This window comes from Marmota monax, unplaced genomic scaffold, assembly GCF_021218885.2.
Source record: "Marmota monax isolate L192 unplaced genomic scaffold, Marmota_monax_Labrador192_F-V1.1 WCK01_AAM20220418_F8-fsc00025, whole genome shotgun sequence".
Classification (NCBI taxonomy): Eukaryota; Metazoa; Chordata; class Mammalia; order Rodentia; family Sciuridae; genus Marmota; species Marmota monax.
Window position 1 is genome coordinate 8,439,836 of NW_026691950.1, and position 21,444 is coordinate 8,461,279.

General features: G+C 36.5%; 1 protein-coding gene across 2 annotated transcripts in view; it reads right to left on the bottom strand.

Annotated features, from left to right (window-relative positions):
* Positions 1-968: 968 nt before the first annotated feature.
* The window catches only part of Corin (corin, serine peptidase), a 291,574-nt gene continuing 271,098 nt past the window's right edge, over positions 969-21,444 (bottom strand). For both annotated transcript variants that reach the window (XM_046457155.2, XM_046457224.2), the window contains exons 20-22: positions 10,231-10,502; positions 7,934-8,067; positions 969-2,775 (exon numbers count right to left, since the gene is read on the bottom strand). In XM_046457155.2, coding sequence (XP_046313111.1) covers positions 2,593-2,775; positions 7,934-8,067; positions 10,231-10,502 — 589 coding nt within the window. In that variant the 3' untranslated portion in view covers positions 969-2,592. The remainder of the gene's footprint in view (positions 2,776-7,933; positions 8,068-10,230; positions 10,503-21,444) is intronic.

Below are 21,444 nucleotides of genomic sequence, written 5' to 3' on the forward strand. Positions count from 1 at the left end.
TGTACTGAAAAACTGTTGTCTCTCTTGTAAGTATACAGTAAATCCAACTGTAACTGGTATCAGAACTTAGAAGGAAAATCCCAGAATACACCTTTTTACCAGAAAATTGTTTGGGCCTTTTCTTATATTAAAAAACAAAAAACAAAACAAAACAAAAAACATATGAATAGAGAAAAATATTGAATACTCATGTTATGGAGCTACGATATTATACCTGAAATTCCAAAATTCCAAAGACTGAAAACTGAAAAAAATTTCATAAATTAAACATAGACTCAATGCTCTGAACAAATGTGAGGCTATTTTGTATATTTAATATAATCATTCAAATATTTTATTTATAAAATTAGTGTATTTTATTACTGGGTGCTAAATTATATATATATTTTTTTAATTTATAAAATTCTGAGTTTTGAAACACATCTGGCCCCTAAGATGAAAATATTTTGGGTCTACAGTAAGTTTTAAAGGGTTACATTTACAAGAAAATAACTCCTTTATATAGTTACCCACTGATGAGATCTTTGTGTTTTGGTATTTCACTATATTCTACCAAATTTGGAGGCAGGGGTGTCAAGCATTGTATCATTGTTCCTTGTAGCCCCCCCCCCAAAAAAAATTAATAATATTCATTTGGGGATTTAATTTTATTACAAAATATTTATAAAAAGAATTGGATCCGGTTCCTAAAATGTACTCTAGACATTAAAGATCTGTGTGCTCTTCCCAGGTCTGATGTTCTCAGTGGACACTCCATGAGTGATTTGAGACTACTAGCAACCTTCAATTTTAGACTAATAGGAATCACTGGGGTTTTCTAACAGGGCAGGTAGCTGTGAGAACGAAATAAAGAACAGGTACATTTTGGTTGATGGAAAACTGGGCCAACAATGTGCTGTTAAAGAGCTAAAAACAATTTTCTCGGACTTGCTATTTATGTTTCATAATCATCCAAAATAAAAACAAAAAAAGATAATACCATTTTATTTGTATTTATAATTATTTAAAATAAGTACAATATGTACATGTCACTGAACATAAGTTGAGCAAAGCTAAAAGTTGTTACATTAAGTAGGTACCTACAACCATAATAAAACTGACACGTTCTTAAACTTTCATATAATTGTGACCGCAAATCAATTGCTGGATTTCACCCTCTCTCTAGATTTATGACAAACTACAAAGCAGGAGATAAATGACATGAAAAAATAAATGTCAAAAGAACTTCTTGAATTTCAAATGTGTTTACATGTAGAAAAGAGTACAAAAGTACACATATAAAATCGTAGGTAGTCTCTATTAGGAATGCTGCGGCAGTCCAGGTGCTAGTGGAGGTTAGTCGCAAATCCTACTTGTTTGAAAAGGCATTTGGATGTTGCAAAATGGATGGCTAACTAATTAAATTAGGTATATATGAAGATTTCTGTTTTGAAGCTTTTTAGTGAAGAAAAATACTGTAAACCTCTAATGGCTTTGAAAATTCATTTGCGTAATGTGGCCTAGTGCTTAAAAGCGTCCTTCAATTTTTGTTTAATTATTAATGAGAAGAAATGGCAACACCAAATGTTAGACATCATTGGGGGAAATTGCAAAATGTTTTATTGCATGCAACATTTTACTGTGCTTTGAAATATATTTCTTTGAATTTATTGGTATGGATGAATACAGGAAAACTAAATTTTCATATTTAATTTAGGGTGGGGTACAATTTAATTTTCTATTTAAAACATTGCATCTATATAATGTACTGCAGGTTCTCCTTTCATAAAATTTAATCTCCACTTTATTTCACATCAGCAAAACAAATATTTCCCATGAATATTGACCTATTTGTTGAAATTTCAATTAGCCAACTGATGTGCACTGGGAAAGCCCTAGCAATGGGGAAAGTTTTATGAAGACTTTTCTATAAAATTATAAACTTGATTTAAATCCAGGATAGGCAAAACTATAATGTCAAGTGTTAATCTTGCTGTCTTGGGAACTTTGCATTCAGTGTCTTACAATGTCAGCTATTGGTCTTTTAACTCTATCTTTCATAAGCTCTAAGAATTAAGCAAACTTTGGAAGAGTAATAGTAAATAATTTAAACATGTAAATGATCTTGACTTTTAATAAATCAAAAGCCAGTCTCCAATGTTAATATTAAAATTTGCCTCTAAGCTACTGTGCTTGAGAAACAGAAACTGAAGGAGAATAGTTAGCCTGGATCTAAATGTCCATTTTGTAATAGACTAAAACAGAACTTTCTGTAACCTGTTACCCTAAGGCCTGCATTATTTTAAATCTGTACAGAGTTGTTAATTTCATCCTTCAGTCAAGACTAGGCCTGGTAAAAAAAACAAAACCTGTTCTGCTTTATTTGTTTTCTTAAAACGTGTCATGGAATTCGAAATTAGAGAATGATAAAATTGAAAAAAAAAAAAGGTGAACAAAATTGGTCTTAAAACAAACATGAAAATCTGCAGTGCATGGTGAGCATCCCTGTCCATGGAAAATATATCTGTACAGCTCTCTGAAAGAAGCTCTTCACAGTCAAGAAGGCCATTCTCTTTCAATGTTGCTGGCAAAAGTTTCTGATCATCCTTGGAATTACTTTAGGAGGAAGGTATGGATATATATTTGTTTTTCAATCCATTCAACAAAGTATGAAACATTGCTATACACACCAGGCCCCAGGACTTTGGAAAAGCAGACAGAGCCCCATGAAGTTAAACCAAATAAAGTCCACAGTCCTCCAGATTGCTCACAAACAAGAGGCCCACCACTGTCACCCTGTAATGAAAAGAAAAGGAATTTAGTTAGTGGGATTCCAGAATCCCAATAGCATCTATGTCTTCATAAGGGTATAATAAAGCCAAATCTGCCCAGCTTAACCAACTCCTTGGAAATTTTTAACAAAGCTCTCATTGTCAGTCTGTGGAAGGAGCATAGTTTCCACTGTGTGAATGCAACTTTAAAATGATTAATTCTGATCTTTAAGAGAATGGGATTAGCTTGGGAAAAGAATGCATTTTTGCCCTGAACTCAGAAGACATTTTTTAGTCATTTACTGACTTACCAAAATATGTCATAAATTATAAATAAAATATGTATAATTTTATGTATCAGAACTGATGATCTCTTAACTCATTTTGTAAGAATGATTTATCATCTAACTATAAAAAGTACCCCAAACGGAAAATATTTATTTTCCTTTATACTATAGGTACTACAAAAACATTCTAAAATATTTGTATTTTCATAATTCTTGCTATGTGAAAGAACACATTAAAGCATTACACATTTGGGGGTCCCTTAATTGTACTTCCTAATAGTCCTTAAGACTTTAAGGATTATTTACAGTGACATACCTCATTTATTTATACCCTGTGTTTTATTCCATATGCATAGAGGTTTCATCCTTTCTATTTAAATTTAGGTATACCAAATAAGTTTTATTCAGTTATTTTCCCCAAATATAGTTAGCCTCAAAACACCATAGCATTACAGATATTAATATTGCTGCGTCTGAAAAGATCATAGTTGGTAAGAGAGCGGTATCCTGCACTGCCTCAAAAGAGAGAAGTAGATGCCATTAAAAAAATAAAGAAGAAAGTAAATTTATTGTGGAATGTTTGAAATACTACTTTCCCTGTGAGATTTTCCAACTTCAAATGTGTCTGTGGGCTTCCTTCCTTGTAGAATCAGAGAATAATAGAGAAAAACATGTTTATCAATGCTCTTCTAAATACTTTTCATGTATTAACTCATTTTATCTTCACCAAATAACTAAGAATTGATACTTATTACTATGACGTCCATTTCAGAGATAATGCAACTAATGCACAGGTTAAACAACTTGTTCACTGACAGAGCCATGATTTGAACCCAGACAATCTGGCAACAGGGCCCCCTACCTCATGACTACCAGGTTATGCTGCTTCTTGAAAATACTACTGAATACTATTGCTATAAAATGGAAGTGAATTTTCTATTATGCTGTATGCTTTAGTGGAAGTGGTGACCTTTGCATTCATAACTTTTTGATGCCCTAAGTCTAAATAATAAGCATAGACCCTAAGAAGCTAAATAAAATTTTTTTTCTGCCTGAAACACTAATTGGAAAAATTTTTTAAAAAGGCAAAATTTCCTGGAAACATTTATTTTTCATCCCATCAATAAATGGGATAAATTCAAACTAAAAAGCTTCTTATCAGCAAAAGAAACAATCAGTGAGGTGAATAGAGAGCCTATAGAATAGAAGCAAATTTTTACCACACACACATCAGATAGAGCACTAATCTCTAGTGTACATAAAGAACTCAAAAACCTTAACACCAAAAACACAAATAACCCAATCAATAAATGGGCTGAGGAACTGAACAGACACTTCTCAGAAGATGATATGCAAATACATGAAAAAAATGTTCAACATCTCTAGCAATTAGAGAAATGCAAATAAAACTTCTCTAAGATTTCATCTCACTCCAGTCAGAGTGGGAGCTATTAAGAATACAAATAACAATAAGTGTTGGCAAGAATGTGAGGAAAAGGACACACTCTTACATTGCTGGTAGGACTGCAAATTGGTGCAAGCAATATGGAGATTCCTTGGAAGACTAGGAATGGAACCACCATTTGACTCAGCTATCCCTCTCCTGGGTCTATACCCACAGGACTGAAAAATAACATACTACAGGGACACAGCTACATCTATGTTTATAGAAGCATAATTCACAATAGTTAAATTGTGGAACCAACCTAGATACCCTTCAGCAAATGAATGGATAAAGAAAATATGGTATATATACACAATGGAATATTACTCATCATTAAAAAAGAATAAAATCATGACATTTGCAGGTAAATGGATGGAGTTGGAGAATATTATGCTAAGTGAAGTAAACCAATCCAAAAAAAACCAAATGTTTTCTCTGATATGAGGATGCTGACCCATAATAGGGATGGGGAGGCGGGCATGAGAGGAACAGAGGAACCTTAGATAGGGTGAAGGGGACAGAGGGGAAGAGAGGGAGGAGGGGCATAGGAAAGATGGTGGAATGAGATGGACATCATTACCCCAATTACATGTATGAAGACATAAATGATGTGACTGTACTTTGTGTTCAACCAGAGACATGGAAAATTGTGCTCTATATGTGCATGATGTAAAATGCATTCTGCTGTCATATATAACAAATAAGAATAAATAAATAAACTTTTTTTTTTAAAAAAAAAAAAGGGAAAATTTCCTAGAAACATTTAGTTTTCAGTGCTGGTAAAGGAACTCAGGGCCTAGTGTGTGTTTGGTGAGTGCTTTACCACTGAATTGCATATCTAGTGCTCCTGGATACATTTTTATTAGACATATTTTCCCCAATTTTTTTACCTTCCCTTATATAAAGCAAATGCTAAGATGCTCAATTATTTATATTGAGCTCTTATTGTGCCAGATAATAATTACAATGGGACACATTTTGACATCAGTACCTCTTCATTTCCAGATCAGAAAATCAGCCTAATAATTACTTAGCAGCTACTCTGCAAGATTGTGGGCTAGGCTCCACATAGATAAAGGCATGATTTTTGTTCTAAAGTAGTCAAACATTTGCATGCATAGCAAGAATAACTTTACAGGAAAGCAAAATCTAAGGGATGTGAAGAGGACTTCAGAGGAAGGTGTAATTACTTTTCCAGGTGGAAATGAACAAAATTGCCTTCCTGAGATGGGTGTTTGAGTGAGGTTTAGTGAGTCAAGCAGGTGTTCCATTAGGTGGGAAACAGGGCGAAGAGCCATCGATTCAAACTGAAAGGGAGAAAACTGCTAAAGACAGCACTGGTCTAGTCTGCCTTCTGGATCCTCTGCTCTCATAAGATTGGGCTTTCGGCCAAAGTTGATGCTTGGCTTCAGTATTGATCAACATGATTAATAGACCTTCACAAAGGGGCCCATGCTGTTCAATGGGCCCTTGATGATGAGATTAAGGAAGATAATGTATGTCCTCTGATAGAGGGTTGGGTGAGCAAATTTGCTTCACTTCTGATAAAAAGTAATTCAGAACATACGGAATGCATTCAGGAGACTCACAGCCAAATTCCTATTACTAAAAAATTGGAAGACCTGGTTTGTATTAGTCGTCCTATCAATGTACCTGTGACTGGAAGTGTGTTTGGGCCTTTAATTCCCTTTCAAAGAATCACATCTCTTTACCAGGAAATGACCTTGAACATGTGCTAAGAAGTGCTACTTTGTGGTAATCCTCCAAACCACACTGGGGAAACGAGAAGTGTAGTCACGTTAATCATTGCTACTATGGTAGTACAGTGGCCGAGCACTTGTGTGCTGAAGCTAGACTGTCTGGGTTTCATAGCCTCACAGTATCATGCTGGGTGATCTGGGGCAAGTTACTTAATCTTTCTGCTCTCTTGTTTCCTTGATGTGTTTAGAAAAAATAATGATATGCCACATGGGATGATTATGGGAATTAAATGAGTTATTAGTATTTTGATGAGATCCTAGAACACAGTAAGCACTAAAGTGATAGATGAACATAATTACTATTAATTGAAAGTCTTTCACTAACAACTCAATTTATCCTCAAAACACTTCACTTTATTCATGAGAAAACTATATACAGAGGTTAGATGTCCCCAGATTACATTGTTCTTAACTGACAGAGGTGGAATTCAACACAGATCTTTCAGGTGCAAAGCCTATGCCCCAAGACCCATATCATGCTACCTCTTAAAATACTTTTATTTTTTGCACTAGAAAAGCAGCTCAGTGGTAGAACATTTGCCTACCATGCATGAGGCCCATGGTTTGAGCCCAGCGTCATAAAAATAAAAAGTTTTTTAACGATTTTTATTTTTATTTTTTGTCTTAGGAAATTACACCTGGACCTCTTGTACAGAATAAAAGAATTTTTCTACTATGGCCCACCTCAATTGGATGGCTCATAGTCATGTGGCAGAAAAGAGGGTGGCCTCAGTGAAACTCCAAAGAGCACCATCTCTCCCTGTGTCCCATGACTATTATCTAAGGAAATCACCACTGGGCTATTTCCAATCATCTGATTTTTTCCATCCTAACTTGGACCCATTAAAAATGTCATTCAATTATATTGGGCTAGTGATAATAGTGTTGTTATATCTCTTCTTCCATATTAAAATGTGGGAGGTAATGTGATCTACCAAAAAGCAGAGAAATAACAAGCGTTTTGTAGCAGTGTAGTAGACTATGTTCTCCACTCTGTTACAAGCTTCGAGCACTTGCAATTTTCCTCCTTCTCTTGGAGCAAGTCCAGTCAATGAATGTTTAAATAAAAAATGAAAATGATTCCCTGCACTGCTAGGCTGGTGTGCTCCACAACCTGCTGTGGCCAGGAATATGGGTGTCTAAAGATCACGTCAGTGTCATTTGAGAACAAGCTGGTAATCAAATGGGAGCCACTAGAACCCAGAAAATGCCACTGTCACTACTCCTAAGACAAAGGCAGTCCTGTTACACACTCTAGAAGGTAAGGTGTTGATATTTACCCAAAAGCCATCATCCTAATGGCTGGCAATGTCCTCTGGTGCCCTCCTGCTCCCTGAGATAGTCAGGTTGAAGCTCTGGTTACTATTTGCCCCTCTTCTATTGTTTGACCACTAAACACATCTGATGAGATGGACTGAAATTATTGTTTCCCCCCTGCTGCTGACCAAAGGTGTTATTCCCTATTTAGTAGTTGACAGAATTGAAGGCAACCTGAACAAAGGGGCTAGAGGTAGTTAGGGGCATGACTTGGGTACTGGATGGAGGAGGAGACACACTACGAATAATTAACACCTGGCAAAAATTATTTTAAAAATGTTCCCAAAGGATCATAAATGAATAATAATGAGTTTATGCAGGTTCACTGAAGTTATTGTTGAACTGAATCTCCTGGGCAACCAGAAAGCAATTTACCATGCATGAGTCCACCGTGCCAGACTCATAGCCAGCACATATCATCCGGTTGGTGATGGTCTTCATGTCAAAGTAGGACTGGCACTGTTCCAGAGAAATAATACGGACCTCTCCTTCTTGCAGCTTAAAAGGCACTGGATTTAAAAAAAAGAAGAAGAAGAAATAAAGATATTTAAGATTTGGTAAAATGACTCAAAAGTGAAGCTAGCTAAATATGAAATATCATATGAACAATGTCATATCAAAAGGACCATATTATTTACTTGAAATGTCATTTCAAAGACAAACCTTATTCAAAATCAGAATTTTCTAATTAGAATATCCATAGCAATCAAAGAGGGTTGGGGGTGTATCTCAGTGGTAGAGTGTCCCCAGGTTCAATCCCAAGTATAGCAAAAGTAAATATTCATGGCAGGCGTCTGATGAAATCTTTTCGTTTTGAAAATGAGGAAATTGAGGCACCGACTAGTTAAATAACTGGCTTGTACTTTTCCCTTCTTGTTCTATACTGTGACAAACAGCAGCTACTCCAATGAAAAGGGGCAAAAGCTGGCAAAGGTAGGAGGCTGCCAGCTCAGCTTCTGTGAAGCAATCAGCCCTGCTCTGCAGCAGTGGCAAAAGCCTGTTAAATCAAACAGAGGAAACATCTCACCATGTGCTTCACTGGCCATTATTTGGATGTGAGAACATTTAATCCCAGGGGATATGACAGAGAGATGTCCAAAGGACAAAGCATCCCTTGGTGTTAACAGAGAGAATATATGAATTTCATCATGCTTGAAAGTTCTCGCAGAATAATAGTGGATTCCTTGACGCAAAACAGCATGAATCTTTTGCCATTTGACCATTCTACAAAATCAGACACATTTGAGTTTAAACAGTGATGGGAAAGTAGCATGTATGTACAGGGTGCATTCTTGGAAGAAATAATCATTCTTGGAAAAAATATTATCAGGAAAATAGAGGATGTGTCCTGAGTTGTCAAAAGAACAATAAGAATAAGAACAATAGGTAACACTATTGGGTACTAATGGTAGTCCCAGAGCATACCCTCACTTCTGGACCTTATCCCTTTTTAATTTTTACAAATATCCTGTGCGTTAGATAGTGTTATTATTTTTTTTCATCTTGTAATAAACTAGAAAGCAGTGCAGTAAGAGTCAATAAGTACTATCTAAATGAGTTCACTCTTGCTCCTCATGCTATATTGCCTATTTGTGAGCAATGCTACACTATTGATATAAGTTTGATATGGATATTGTTGGAAGAATAAAACCAAAGGCAATATAAAGCATATTCTACCCTTGTACTATGTTTCAGGACTAATCAGAACTTTAAAAAACCAAGATGGGAAAGAATGATGATATTATATGTCTAACGTTGCCTTTAAAATTCTTATATGTGAGCTTTTTCTGAAAAAAAATCATTGACTTTTGTCTATTGCTTTTCCTTTCCATCATTTGATATAGATTTCCATCACTTCATATAGAAATAAACTCAACTTAGCTCAAAATGAATTTGATTAAATTTCAAGAAAAAAAAGTGTCTTTAAATTGACATTTCCTAAGGTTACTAACAAGATGCAAATGTTCATTCATTCCCAAGAACCATGAAGTAGTTAGAACAGCCAGCACTTAAAGTCAAATAGAAAGTCTCATTGACTCAATTTGTATTCCAAACTTCAAACAGCTCAACCAGAATGAGTGATTTCTATAGGGGGTTGAGAATAAGTAGTACATTTTTAGTTTCTATTTGTTCTGTATATTTAAATTGTCTACAGAGACAAACTATTTCAATCAATTTAAATTTGTAAGTAGCAAATCAAGTTTCTTTATAGAAGGACTTACAGGTTGTGCTACAGATGTAGATAAGACCAAATCATGACACCAAGTTGGAAATGTGACTGTACAGCTTGACTGAAGAAATGGAATTGCCTACCTGCTCCACAGAGCTTCAGAGGAGCTTTACCCACAGATGGACCAAATCATTATTAGAGTCAGTCCAAAGCAGGATGATTGATAGGTCCCATTTGGCATGGCAACTCCAAAACCCTGGTAGTGGCTTCTTGGAGAGAAAGTCTGCGGTTTGCAGGATTTTGAGGCTGCATCTGAACTAGGAGGTTTAAGTGCCATGGTTTATTATTCATGTCAACAACAGGCATGGAAGGGACCGTGTGACATGCCATTTGTGGCTGTATTTCCATAAACAAAGATAGGGAAATGTGTTGAAAGGCTAGGAAAAAACAGTGTGTTTGCTTACAAGTTGAAAGGCAAATGCTACTGATGAGCCTGGCTTACTTTTGTTGCCCATGTGGCCCCAGCCTGTGATATAGCAGTATGTATCTGGTTCCAGAGACTGCTCCGGGCTGGGTAAGCAGACAGGTCGGACATAGCTCGTCTCGTGGATGTCTTCACTCAGCTCCACAATGCTGATGTCATAGTCCACCACTGCTCGACTGTAGCGGGGATGCAGGACGATGGTCTTCACGAAGCGTGTCTGCGTGAACGCGGATGGGTGGTCCAGGTTGTTGATGCCAAACACCACCTTCCACACAGCAGCGCTCTCTCGCCTAGGATGGAAATTCAAGAGCAAGTGACATCTTCAACTCTAATTCACCATTCTAACACCATTCTAATTGCATAGCTGTTTTTTTTTAAGTATTTATGTAAAAAATGGCTGTTTCCTTGCCTGTCTCTGAATGTATTCATAGAAGTATTCATTTAATGGTCTGAAAGCAAAGCCCAAGCTTTTTGATGGACCTTTATTTTTTTATTTATTTTTATGTGGTGCTGAGGATTGAACCCAGGGCCTCACACGTGATAGGCAAACGCTCTACCTCTGAGCTACAACTCTAGCCCAAAGGCCATTTTTGAATGCAGTTATTCTTGAAAATACAACTTGTTCAGGCTTAAAGGAAGGCAGAGTAGTTACTTTTCTTTTTTTAATTTATTTTTAATGAATGAGAAAGATCACTGAAATCCAAGAAAAGACAAGAGCAAGTGGAAAAGAAGGAGAGAAAAGCCAAGAGATACCACCAAGAAACACCAAGTCCTGGGAGAAGTGCCAGGGTCTCAGGGCAGCCTTCTGCTCATTTCAAGGCAGGGGTTTTAAAAGGTCCCTCACAACCTCCAGCGCTCAGTATCAGACTGTTGTTTTTTGATGTCATGTCAGCAATCTTTTATTCAATTCTCGCCTTTAAATGCTTTCTTCACTCAGCTCATAGGTCTTGCCATGCTCCAGAATCTCCTCCAATCTCATAGACTCCCACTGGCTCAATCTTCTCTTCTGAGTTCTTCCCAGCTCTCAGTGTCAGTGTTGAAGTGCTCTGACACTCCACCCTCAACCTTCTCTTCTTGTTCCATACTCCCTTGATGGTTTCATCTAATCCAGTGGTTTTAAATACTACCTCAAACCCTGGTGACTCCTAAATATATAGCACCAGTTCCATCCCCTATCCTGACCTGCAGCCTGGAAAGCCCAGTTTCCTATTCAACACACTCACGTGGAGTGTGGGAGGCTGCCCTGCCCATGGGCTGAGCATCCTCTCTCAGCCTTGAGTAAGGCAGGTGTTTGGTCTGGCATCGAATGACATGCACTGTGCAAAACAAGTAGCCTCCACCTTCACTCGGCAAAGAAGTTTGCTCTAGCCCTGGACTTGGGCGTTATCCAATGGGATTGGACAAATCTCCCTTTTGAAACCCTATCCCCTGCCTTATTTGGTGAAGAACATTCCATCGAAGCTCCTTTGTGTGTCCCCCCTATAATATAAAGAGATTCCAGGAGCACATTCTCTTTCCAGTGCTGTCCTGCGTGGAAGCTGACCCTTAAGGTTGCAGAGCTGTCCTCTTGACATGAAAACTACTTTTGTGTTATGTGATTTCTCACCATTTTCTTAGTTTAATGTTGCAGCCAGGTCCTTTGAACCCTGTTCATCTCATCAGTGTGGGCATTTGGTGAGAATGGTGTTTGATAATAGCCACCATTTATTGAGGCTTACCACATATCTTAGAATGTTTAAGCATTCAGAATTAATTTTACAGCATTTTGATATTTACAATCTCTAGTGGCCCAGTTGAATCATCTCTTTCTCTTACACCCAACATTAAATGCATCAGCCAATCTTCTCCATTCCTATTTTCAAATATGTCCAGCATCTTGCTGTTTCTCCCTCTCCACTGTAAGATACTTCTCCACCTAAGGTACTCTCATCTCCTTGGACCACTGCAGTCAACTCCCAAATGAAGACTCTTCATCTAATCTTAGCTCCTATGACTCATTTTCCTCAGAGCAGTCAGAGTGACCTTTTAAAAATAAAATTAGATCAAGTTCATCTCCTGCTCATATTTCTCTAAGGACTTTATATCACACTTGAGCTAAATTCTAGACTTCCATCCCTGGCCTCTGAGACTCTACACAGTATGCTGCATTTCAACCCCAAGGACTTTCTATTTTGGGACATGCTAAGGACATGTGCCTATCAGAGGTCCCCTTGCTGTTCCGCCAGCTCTCAAATGACTTCCACCTATACTCTTTCTCTTCAACCTGCGTCACTTCCTCAACACTATTTTCCCTAGTCACCCTAACTCTTCCTCTATCCTCATCACTCTCTCTACACTTGACCCTGCTTCCAGTTTCTTCTCATAGTGTCCATTAATGTCAATGACACTGATACATTTGTTTTTCTATTTTATCTTGCCTCTCAGGTGTTATCTCTGTGACAGCAGGAACTTTGTTGGTCTTGTTCACTGCGATATTCACAGGGTCTAGTGCTAGTCATGCAGTGGGTTCTCAAAAAGTATCAAATGATGGTTCCATGTAAGTTGTTTTAAAACATGTGTTAATGGCAGACTCCAACTATGTGAGCAAGGTTTATTTTTCATCACTTCCTGTATGTCCTCCTCCCTTCACCATCTTCCCTCTCCAAGTGAGCCAAGGTCAAAGGCACGGATGTTTGTTGGACCATAATGCTGTGAATGGGGTGAAGCTTTAATGTGGACACTCCCTTACACTATGGTACTGTGAGTCAGCATGAGAACACTGCCCTAATTTGGGAGCTTGTGACCAAATCAACCAAAGTAGGTTAACTCTTCAATCCACATTTAACATGGAATCAGCTGGAAAGATTTTGAAATAGTAATACTTTGGGCATCAGCCTATAGCAACTGAAACAGAAGCCCTTGGGCTGGGATCCTGGAATCTGTGTTTTTTAAGGGCTATCCTTTCTATGGTATCTATTTAGTCACCTTCAGCATGACAGCTACCCCAAAGCTGAGACTTCAAGAGGCCCAGAAAATAGGAGCCAACACTTAAGACTCAAACTGAACTTAGTATTGTTAGATATTTAAACCATACTCTACTAAAGAGCTCCTCCACAAAGTGATGCATTCTGGACTTTTTCCATTTTAGAGAAAAATACTTCAGAGCTATCAAAAGAAAAGTTGATGACTTTAATTGAAAAAATACAGATCTGTAACTATTCCTATGTAGAAATATAAAAATAACAGAACTGAGTGCAAATGGATGATTAAATAAGCAATTACAATAAATTGCAGGAACTGCTATCTTGTGGGCATTACAAAACAATGTTACCGAATTAATTTTTACCACCTAGCTCCATCGCTCAACGTGTTTTTTCTCCTTCCTTCCTTTCTTCCATTTTCTTTCTTTTCTTTCCTTCTTCCTTCCTTCTTCCCCTGTTCCTTTAATTTTTTTAGTCTAAAGGAGTAAGTTCATGGCCATTCAAGAAATTTAATATTCACTTGAAACTCTATTACTTAAGATATTTAAAATTAAGCAATAAATCATTTCAAACTTCTGCCTATTTACTAATTTCTTGCTCTTGAACCAGAGCTGTTAAGTTTTGGTTGTGACAAAAACTCATTCATCTGCTTAATCATAAGCAACATTTCCAACAGTCACACATTCTATTTGCAACAAAATAAAATAACAACAAAATTCCAGACTTAATTACCGGATTCGGGGTTAATTTCTACTAATAAATAATGAGTGTCAACAAAGCAGCTAAATGTTATTCATTTGTATCCAATAATCTCTTGCTACATAAGCTACTGTCCTGATGGCATTAATATACACCAAAAGCAAAAAAGAGAAAAGTGCACAGGAAATTAGACATTTTTTAAAATTCAGTGATATTGTTCTTTTTTTTTTTCTTTTTGTTATGAGTATGAAGTGAAAAATAAGCTTCTTTAACATTTTTTTTTCACAAGTCTGGGAAAAAAACGTGGAAACCAGCCTGTTGTTTGAAAGGGTTGTCTGAAGTAAAGGAGATGTGCATAAATGATACATTGTTATGTGAAGTATGTGCTAGGGAGAGTGAGTCAGAAGTAAAGGCAGAGACAGCTCTGTCTGTAGTTAGAAGCAAAAAAAAAAAAAGGAAGACAATTTGAGACATCAATTTCCTATCTGGTCAGGAGAACCCAGGGGAGAAACACAGAGAAACAAGAGATGAATAAATGAATGGCCATTTTGGTAAGAAGAGTCTAATTTACATTCGACTACAAAGAAAAAAGTCAGGTACATTAGCTAAAAAGCCTCAGCATAGGAATACTTCCCACTTGGCTGTCAAGCCTCAAAGCAGGAACAAGGAGAATTGGAATATTCTTAAAGGAGTTTGTACAAAGATCTTAATGCTTTTAAGAGTGATCAAGCAAGCACAGGTACAGCCAGGCAACTCTATCCACAACCACATGAAAGTGGCTAAGAAAGATGTTTAGAGGAATCTTTTTCCTTTCACTCTCGCTCTAGATATAGTTCATTCCCTAAAATTCACATTTAAGATCTCATTTGCTTAATGTTTATGCTATTGTTTTATATGCATATATGTCATAGAGAATTATCAATTCCAAAAATAAAACCTAGCTATTTACACATCTCAGATGCACTATTGCATTCCAAGAAATTATACAACACATTGTAGGTAGAATGTCTGGATGCAATAACCTGTCACTTTGATTTGCAATTTGCCACACAAAACTCTAGTTGAGACATGAAATGTTGTATTTTCACTTAATTCAGCTAGCCAAATTTCCTTTTTAAGTCTATTCTTTTTGTTTATATGTGTAATACAGGGGATCAAACCTCAGGCCTTATGAATACTAGGCAAATGCTCTACCAAGTGGTAGAGATTACATCCTTAGTTCCAGAGAGCCAAATTTAGAGATTTTCTATCTTTATTTCAGGAGCACAATATTTTCCTTCCTTGACCCTTTCCAGTTTAGCTTGTTTGTATATTTAACATTTTTCCTTTTTAATGAGGGAAAATTAATATTCATAATTAACACATGATAGAAATCACCCTATTTCACAAGACCTACTTCAGAAGAAGCATAACTGAATGGTGATTTGGAGAGTCTGAAGAAAGAATGGTTATTTGAGAGAGTCTGCACTAAGAAAAGAAATATATTATAACATCACTGCTGTTCTACAAATCAGTGATCTCTTACTTTTAATATTGTGCTCTGCCCTTAGAATTTTTAAAAAGAATTATCTGTAACAGACAAGATGAATAGACTTTAGAATAAGGTGGCTGCAAAATAAATTCATGACAGGCATGAGTGTGGGTCAGTAAACAGAGATTGTGTCAGACCTTGTCCATCCTGACAGTCATCTGACTCTCAGCTCCAGCTAATTTCTGTCATAGCCTAATGTGCAGTGTGACCGGTCTTGAAGGAAAGCTGAAGTTTTAGATTTTATGCAAAGTATCCAGTTTTAAATGTTGGATAAAAATTTTTAAATGTATACAACAAGCAAAATAGCTCAATAGCCTGGAGTCTTTGTATGTGTGTGTGTGTGTGTATTTCTATAGTTTTTCAAGTATTTCTACAAACATTATTTCAAGTGATCCTCAAATCAATTGTGAAATGTATATTCCATTGTAGAGAACAGAAAGAGAAATCTTTATTCCATTGTAGAGAAGAGAAAGCAGTGACTCAAGAGATGAGTGACTAAGCTACAGAGAAAGTAAGAGTTGGTAATGGACCAGAATGCTGGTTATTGAACCTCTAGATCATAGCTTTTCTACTAAACTTCTGTAAAACAAAGAGTAGGATCCACAGCTGTTGACACAGGAATGAGGCGCTGGTCCCAAGTGGAAGTTCATGCGGGATGGGAAGACTCTTTGGTGAGTGATATGAAGGCAGTTGGTGAGAGGGTTTGTTCCCTTTGCTGAACTCACCTCTAGGTGTAATGGGTATTAAGGTATTAACCATCAGTGATAAACAAAGTGGACAATTCTGGTATTCCAGGTTCCAGAAAAAGCAACAGAAGGACTTAGGCAAATACATATCCTGGACCTTTCAGAACCAAATTTTGGAATGTTCAGAAAAAAATTACAGATATGGCAATGTGTCAGGAGACTCTTGAAGTAAGTACAGCTCAAAACAAATGAGAGCATCACATGCCAAATTTCTATGCTGCCAACACAAATGACTGCAGTAAGTAAAGAAATAATCTACACAGTAAATGTGACTACATAAGGATCCCACAGCTATGAAATTAGAAAACGAATCACAAAGAATGGCACGAAATTGTAACAAGTATCATAAAATTTTAGCCATAAAGTAGGAAGAAGTTTGTTTAAAGTGAAAAATTAAAAATGGCTTCTTGGTGAAATAATGTGCAGAAAGAAAAGAGGAAAATATCTCTCTGTGGCAGATAATATAATTTTAGGAAATAATTAAAACAAAGCAGAATTATTTAAAGCTCCTTTCCTTCCAGTTTCTCCTACCAAGGGGAATGATCTTCCGACAATATCCAGAAGATTCATCTTCTACATCACATATATTTAATATCTTGAAATATTGAATTTATGGGAGGAATTGGTGAAAGATCCCTGATCATCTGTGGATTAGCTAACATTTCTAGTTTCAGAACACTATGGTCCCAACTACTGAAAGAACTAAAGATATGAATACTAAGAAACAATAAGGGGATGGTTACTTAGGTAACAAAATATTTATTGAGATGGGGAAGTTGGTGAAGCATATAATTATTTGACTAGTGAGAGAAAAGAGAAATCAATAGTTTTATTTTGGCCATGCAAAGTAGGATGTTTAACATACACTGAAAGAGACATGTCATCTAAGCAGTGAAATACATGTTTGAAGTTGGTGGTAGTGGTAGTCATCAGGGAGAAATCTAGGCTGGGCTGGAGATATAAATGTGAAAGTCATTAACAAATATGCGATATTCAAATATAATACTCAGTCCATACTTGATACTCATATTTGCTCAAATATGTATCTGAAACCATGTAATTAGATGAGCAAATGCAGATGGGTAAATGAAGCTATGACCTGGGCCCTGTAGGATTCAGTGACCTAAAAAAGGAGAAGCTTAGAAAAGAGAAAAAAAATGGTAGAGCACTGAAATAGGAGCAAAGCAAAAAGATGTTTTGTCATTTTAGAAGAAAAGTGAAGGAAGCATTCAAGAAGGATGCAGTGATCATCCTGGGGAGGGTTCTAGTGGGTTGAAACCTGAAAATTCACCATTGGATTCATCAAGATGAAGATCAATAGAGACCTTGGTAAGTGCCATTTCTACATTGTCTTTTATGAGATCCCAGCCAGAGTGTGTTAGGAGAAAATGAGATGTAGAAAAGTTGAGACAGTCACTGTAAGAAACTCTTTTAGAAGTTCTACCATGAATAGAGGCTAAAGTAGAGCAAGATTTAAAAACAGAAGCAAAGCAGGATAGTTAAAGTGGTGATGTTAAGACATAGTTGCTGAAGGGGATGATCTATCAAAGGGGCAGAAATTGATATGAAATATAAATGATGATTTGGGGACTATAGTCTTTGAAAAGATGATAGGAAATATGGCTGTTCCTAAAAAGGAGCAAGGACATGTCTCTCCTATAACTCAACACAAAGCATGGAAAAGAGCCAAGGATACAGTAGTTATTTTGGAACTGGGGTGGGGCAAGTGAAAGATACGTTGTTTTCTAAGTTATCCATGAAAGATGCAATGAGATCAGTAGATGGTGAGGGAGATTTGGAGAAAGAGGGTAGTCTATAGTTGTCTTTCAGGGTATAAAAATGACTTCCCCGAAGAAGTATATTGGAAGTATCCATTGTGTTAGATGCTCATTGGAGATTCATGATTGTGTTCTTGACATGAGCTCAGCTAGCAATCAGGTATACAGTGTTCTCCATCAGTGGTTAGCTGTGCAGGTGCATGGTACAAGAACAGGGATGGCAATATTGGAAGAAAGTAAGCCTGAACCAAGGGATCTCCAATTCAAGAATCATGCTTTGCTCACAATTCAACTCTTCAAAATTTAATTTGTCTAAATTTTTTTCTCTTATCAAAACAATTCTAGAAGCCAACTACAGGCTATATCCTAGACCCAGAAATTTTGAACTGGATAAGGGAGGATGACAGAGAATACCACCATAATGACATAGAAAGGGGGATCACAGGGCCAGGTTGAAGTCTCCTAGGGATTTTTTAAAACACATGTTGTTGCATTCCAGTGATGTTAAAAAACAACACTCAAGGAGAATATGGATCCACAATGGAGAATTTCTGTTTTAGTGGACATTATTACTAATGGAAGTAGATCAATTCCTCCAAGTAGATAAAATGCAAAGACAAGTTGTGAATGATTAGTACAGTTCATAAACATCTAGAAATTTAAAAAGTAATCATGAACACACCCATGCACAATATGGCTTAGTAGAATAGAAACTGACCAAAGCTCTCATTTCCTTTTCTGATTATATTAAAAGACTGTTAAATCAGGAAGGTGAGTAAACAAGGATAAGGATTTTTTTTTCTTCTTCTTGAGAATAAGAGAGGGAGCTGTGGTCAAATTATCAAGCAATTTTAAGGGTCCAACTAATGTTGAAAGTTAGGCATGTCTCTAATCTGTATGTTTTTGGTAATGTTCTTCTAAGTCTGTAGAGCATGAATGTCAGGTCAAAAAATGTGCTTTTCATGTTGGCTGTCTGCCTCCTGTGACTGGGAGAAAGATGCAGGGAGAAAAAACATCGAAGGTGCTGGTAAAGGATTAAAGTGATGATCCAGTGAATGGAACCTGGTTGACTAGAAAAAGAAAGGAGGTGAGAAGGAGACTGATGAACTGAGATGGGAAGAAATGCAGACAAGCAACCCTGAATCTTATTGAATTGAAGAGCTGGTATGGTAGAAATCAAGACATGGATGATCACAGTTTTTCATAAAAGCTTCCTGTAAAGGAATTTGATGTTTCTGATCATTACTAGTTGTGGGCCCACCCAAGAAGTTCATCCTTCAGTCTTTCAGAGATAAAAAAAGACAGACAAAATGTTTATTAAATTACCCCCTGAAAGTCAAAGTCTTTGTTCCTTAGAACTTTTAAAGTTGAATTGGTATTGAAACATATGGGACATGATCTGGTCAACTTAGTATCTCATGCTTTTAATTTTCATTTGGTATTTTTAAATACCTCTCCATGAAAGAGCAAACCAAATTGTCTTTTTTTTTTTCCTCACCAATATAATTAAAAGAGACAGGCTGAAAAAAAGACCTACAGATGGGTCATGCTGAGCCTTGCCAAAGCATGAGATCTGGATATGAAGTAAATCTCATTAACTGCCACAATTGATGGCCTCAGCAGAGAATAAGGCTTATAATTAAAAGTTATGAAGTGCTTACAGTGCCCTGGAGAGATTATAAAATAGAATTGGGTTTATTAGTACACATTCGAGCAGAGGGTTTTTTGAAGTTGGGCTATTTCTAACTTCACATGGATAGGCAGACCCCTCTTGAAAGTTCCATTATGTTTAGTGTTTCATGAAATGTCATCAATGTCTTTGATATTCTATCCATTTCCTTAATTATAAACACATATTTCTTCTCTATTGCAAGGTTCCTTCTTAACTTCACAGAACTTCCAGTGAAAGAGAAAATTTGGATACCACACTTGAAAGTGGCATACGAACTTGGATTAACTAGCACTAGTTAATTAACTAGTACTGTTCCCTTAAAGAACTGTTAGATTCATTCAGATAATTACCTTTTGATGAATGGGCTTTTACTAGTATAACTCCATGCATTCTATGGAGATACAAATCAGAACTGGAAAAGACATCTGCAAACATCTGGCTGGCCCCTTCCAAAGCAATAACACTGCAGTTTATTTCTTGACACACTGTGCAGACTCTTCCAGTCATTCTGAGTCTTATATATTAAAAGTTTTCAAGAGAACATACTGGTTTGATATTTATATATTATTCCCCCCCCAAAAAAAAATCAAATAACTGTATATATACATTTTCATTTCTAATCACTTATCTGATTATTTGTTTAAATATTGTTGCTCACAAGGTTAGTACCTCAAGAAACGAAGCAAGTATCTATTTCTGTAATCCCCATGAAAGAGCTAAATGTATGTTCTGGGTCTCTGTCCTCTAGAAACAGAAGTACCAATAGGTGAGCAGCTTCAAATTAGAAAGGTTATTGCAATATTTTATTCAAACAATGGCAAACTGAAACTAATCCAAATATCCATCAACTGATGAATAATAGACAAAGTTATGGTAAATCAATAGTACAGAATATCCAGTTAGCTTCAAAAAAAAAATGAGTGGAACTATGTCAATCTACCTGGAGGTGTGCCCATGATATATTGCCAAATGAGAAAAGCAACTAAAATATAGCGTATAATTTCAAATTGTAAAAATAAGCAGTGACACCCTGTGCACAATGCATGAGTTTATAGTTGTGGAGGAACATTCATGAAACTATATTGGGGTATCTCTGGGATGATGAGGAAGTCAAGGAAAGACAGTGTGGGAAGAGATAAATAGTGCTAGCAAAATACAAAAATAGTCATGCCACAATGCTAAGGGGAAATGCAGAATGTTTTTAGCAATTTTTTTTTTTTTAAAAAAAGAAAAGTTCACCTTCATCACTGGTTGATGTCAGGCCTGATTCTTAAGACCTTACAAAGACATCTCACTTCATGCCCACATCAACCCTGTGAGGTGGGGATTGTAAAGTTCTCCATTTCACTGAAGAGGTGATGGTGGCCCAGAGAAGATAATGAATTATCTCATGGTTATGCAATAAGTGACAAAGCTTAGCAAAAATAATATTATGCCAACAGACAAAGGAAAAAAAAGTTGTAAAATTGCCTTTTTTTTTCCCCTAGAATAAACCACACCAAGTAAAAATGATCAATTAGGTAATAGAACTGTGGATTATTTTTCTCTTCCATCTTTGCTATTATTTAACCTTATTTTGAAACAGGGTGGGGTTGTGGCTCAGTGGTAGAGCGCTCGCCTAGCATGTGCGAGGCGCTGGGTTCGATCCTCAGCACCACATACAAATAAAATAAAGATATAACAAAATAAATAAATAGAATGAAATGGGTGGTTTGGGTGATTTAGTAGTTTTTAAAACCTGTTTTTGAGTTCTTTGACACTCCTCACTCCCTTTGAATTTGGTGGGGCTTGGGATAATTCTAACAAAACACATAGCAATACTAATGTTATGTGTCTTTGGAAGCTG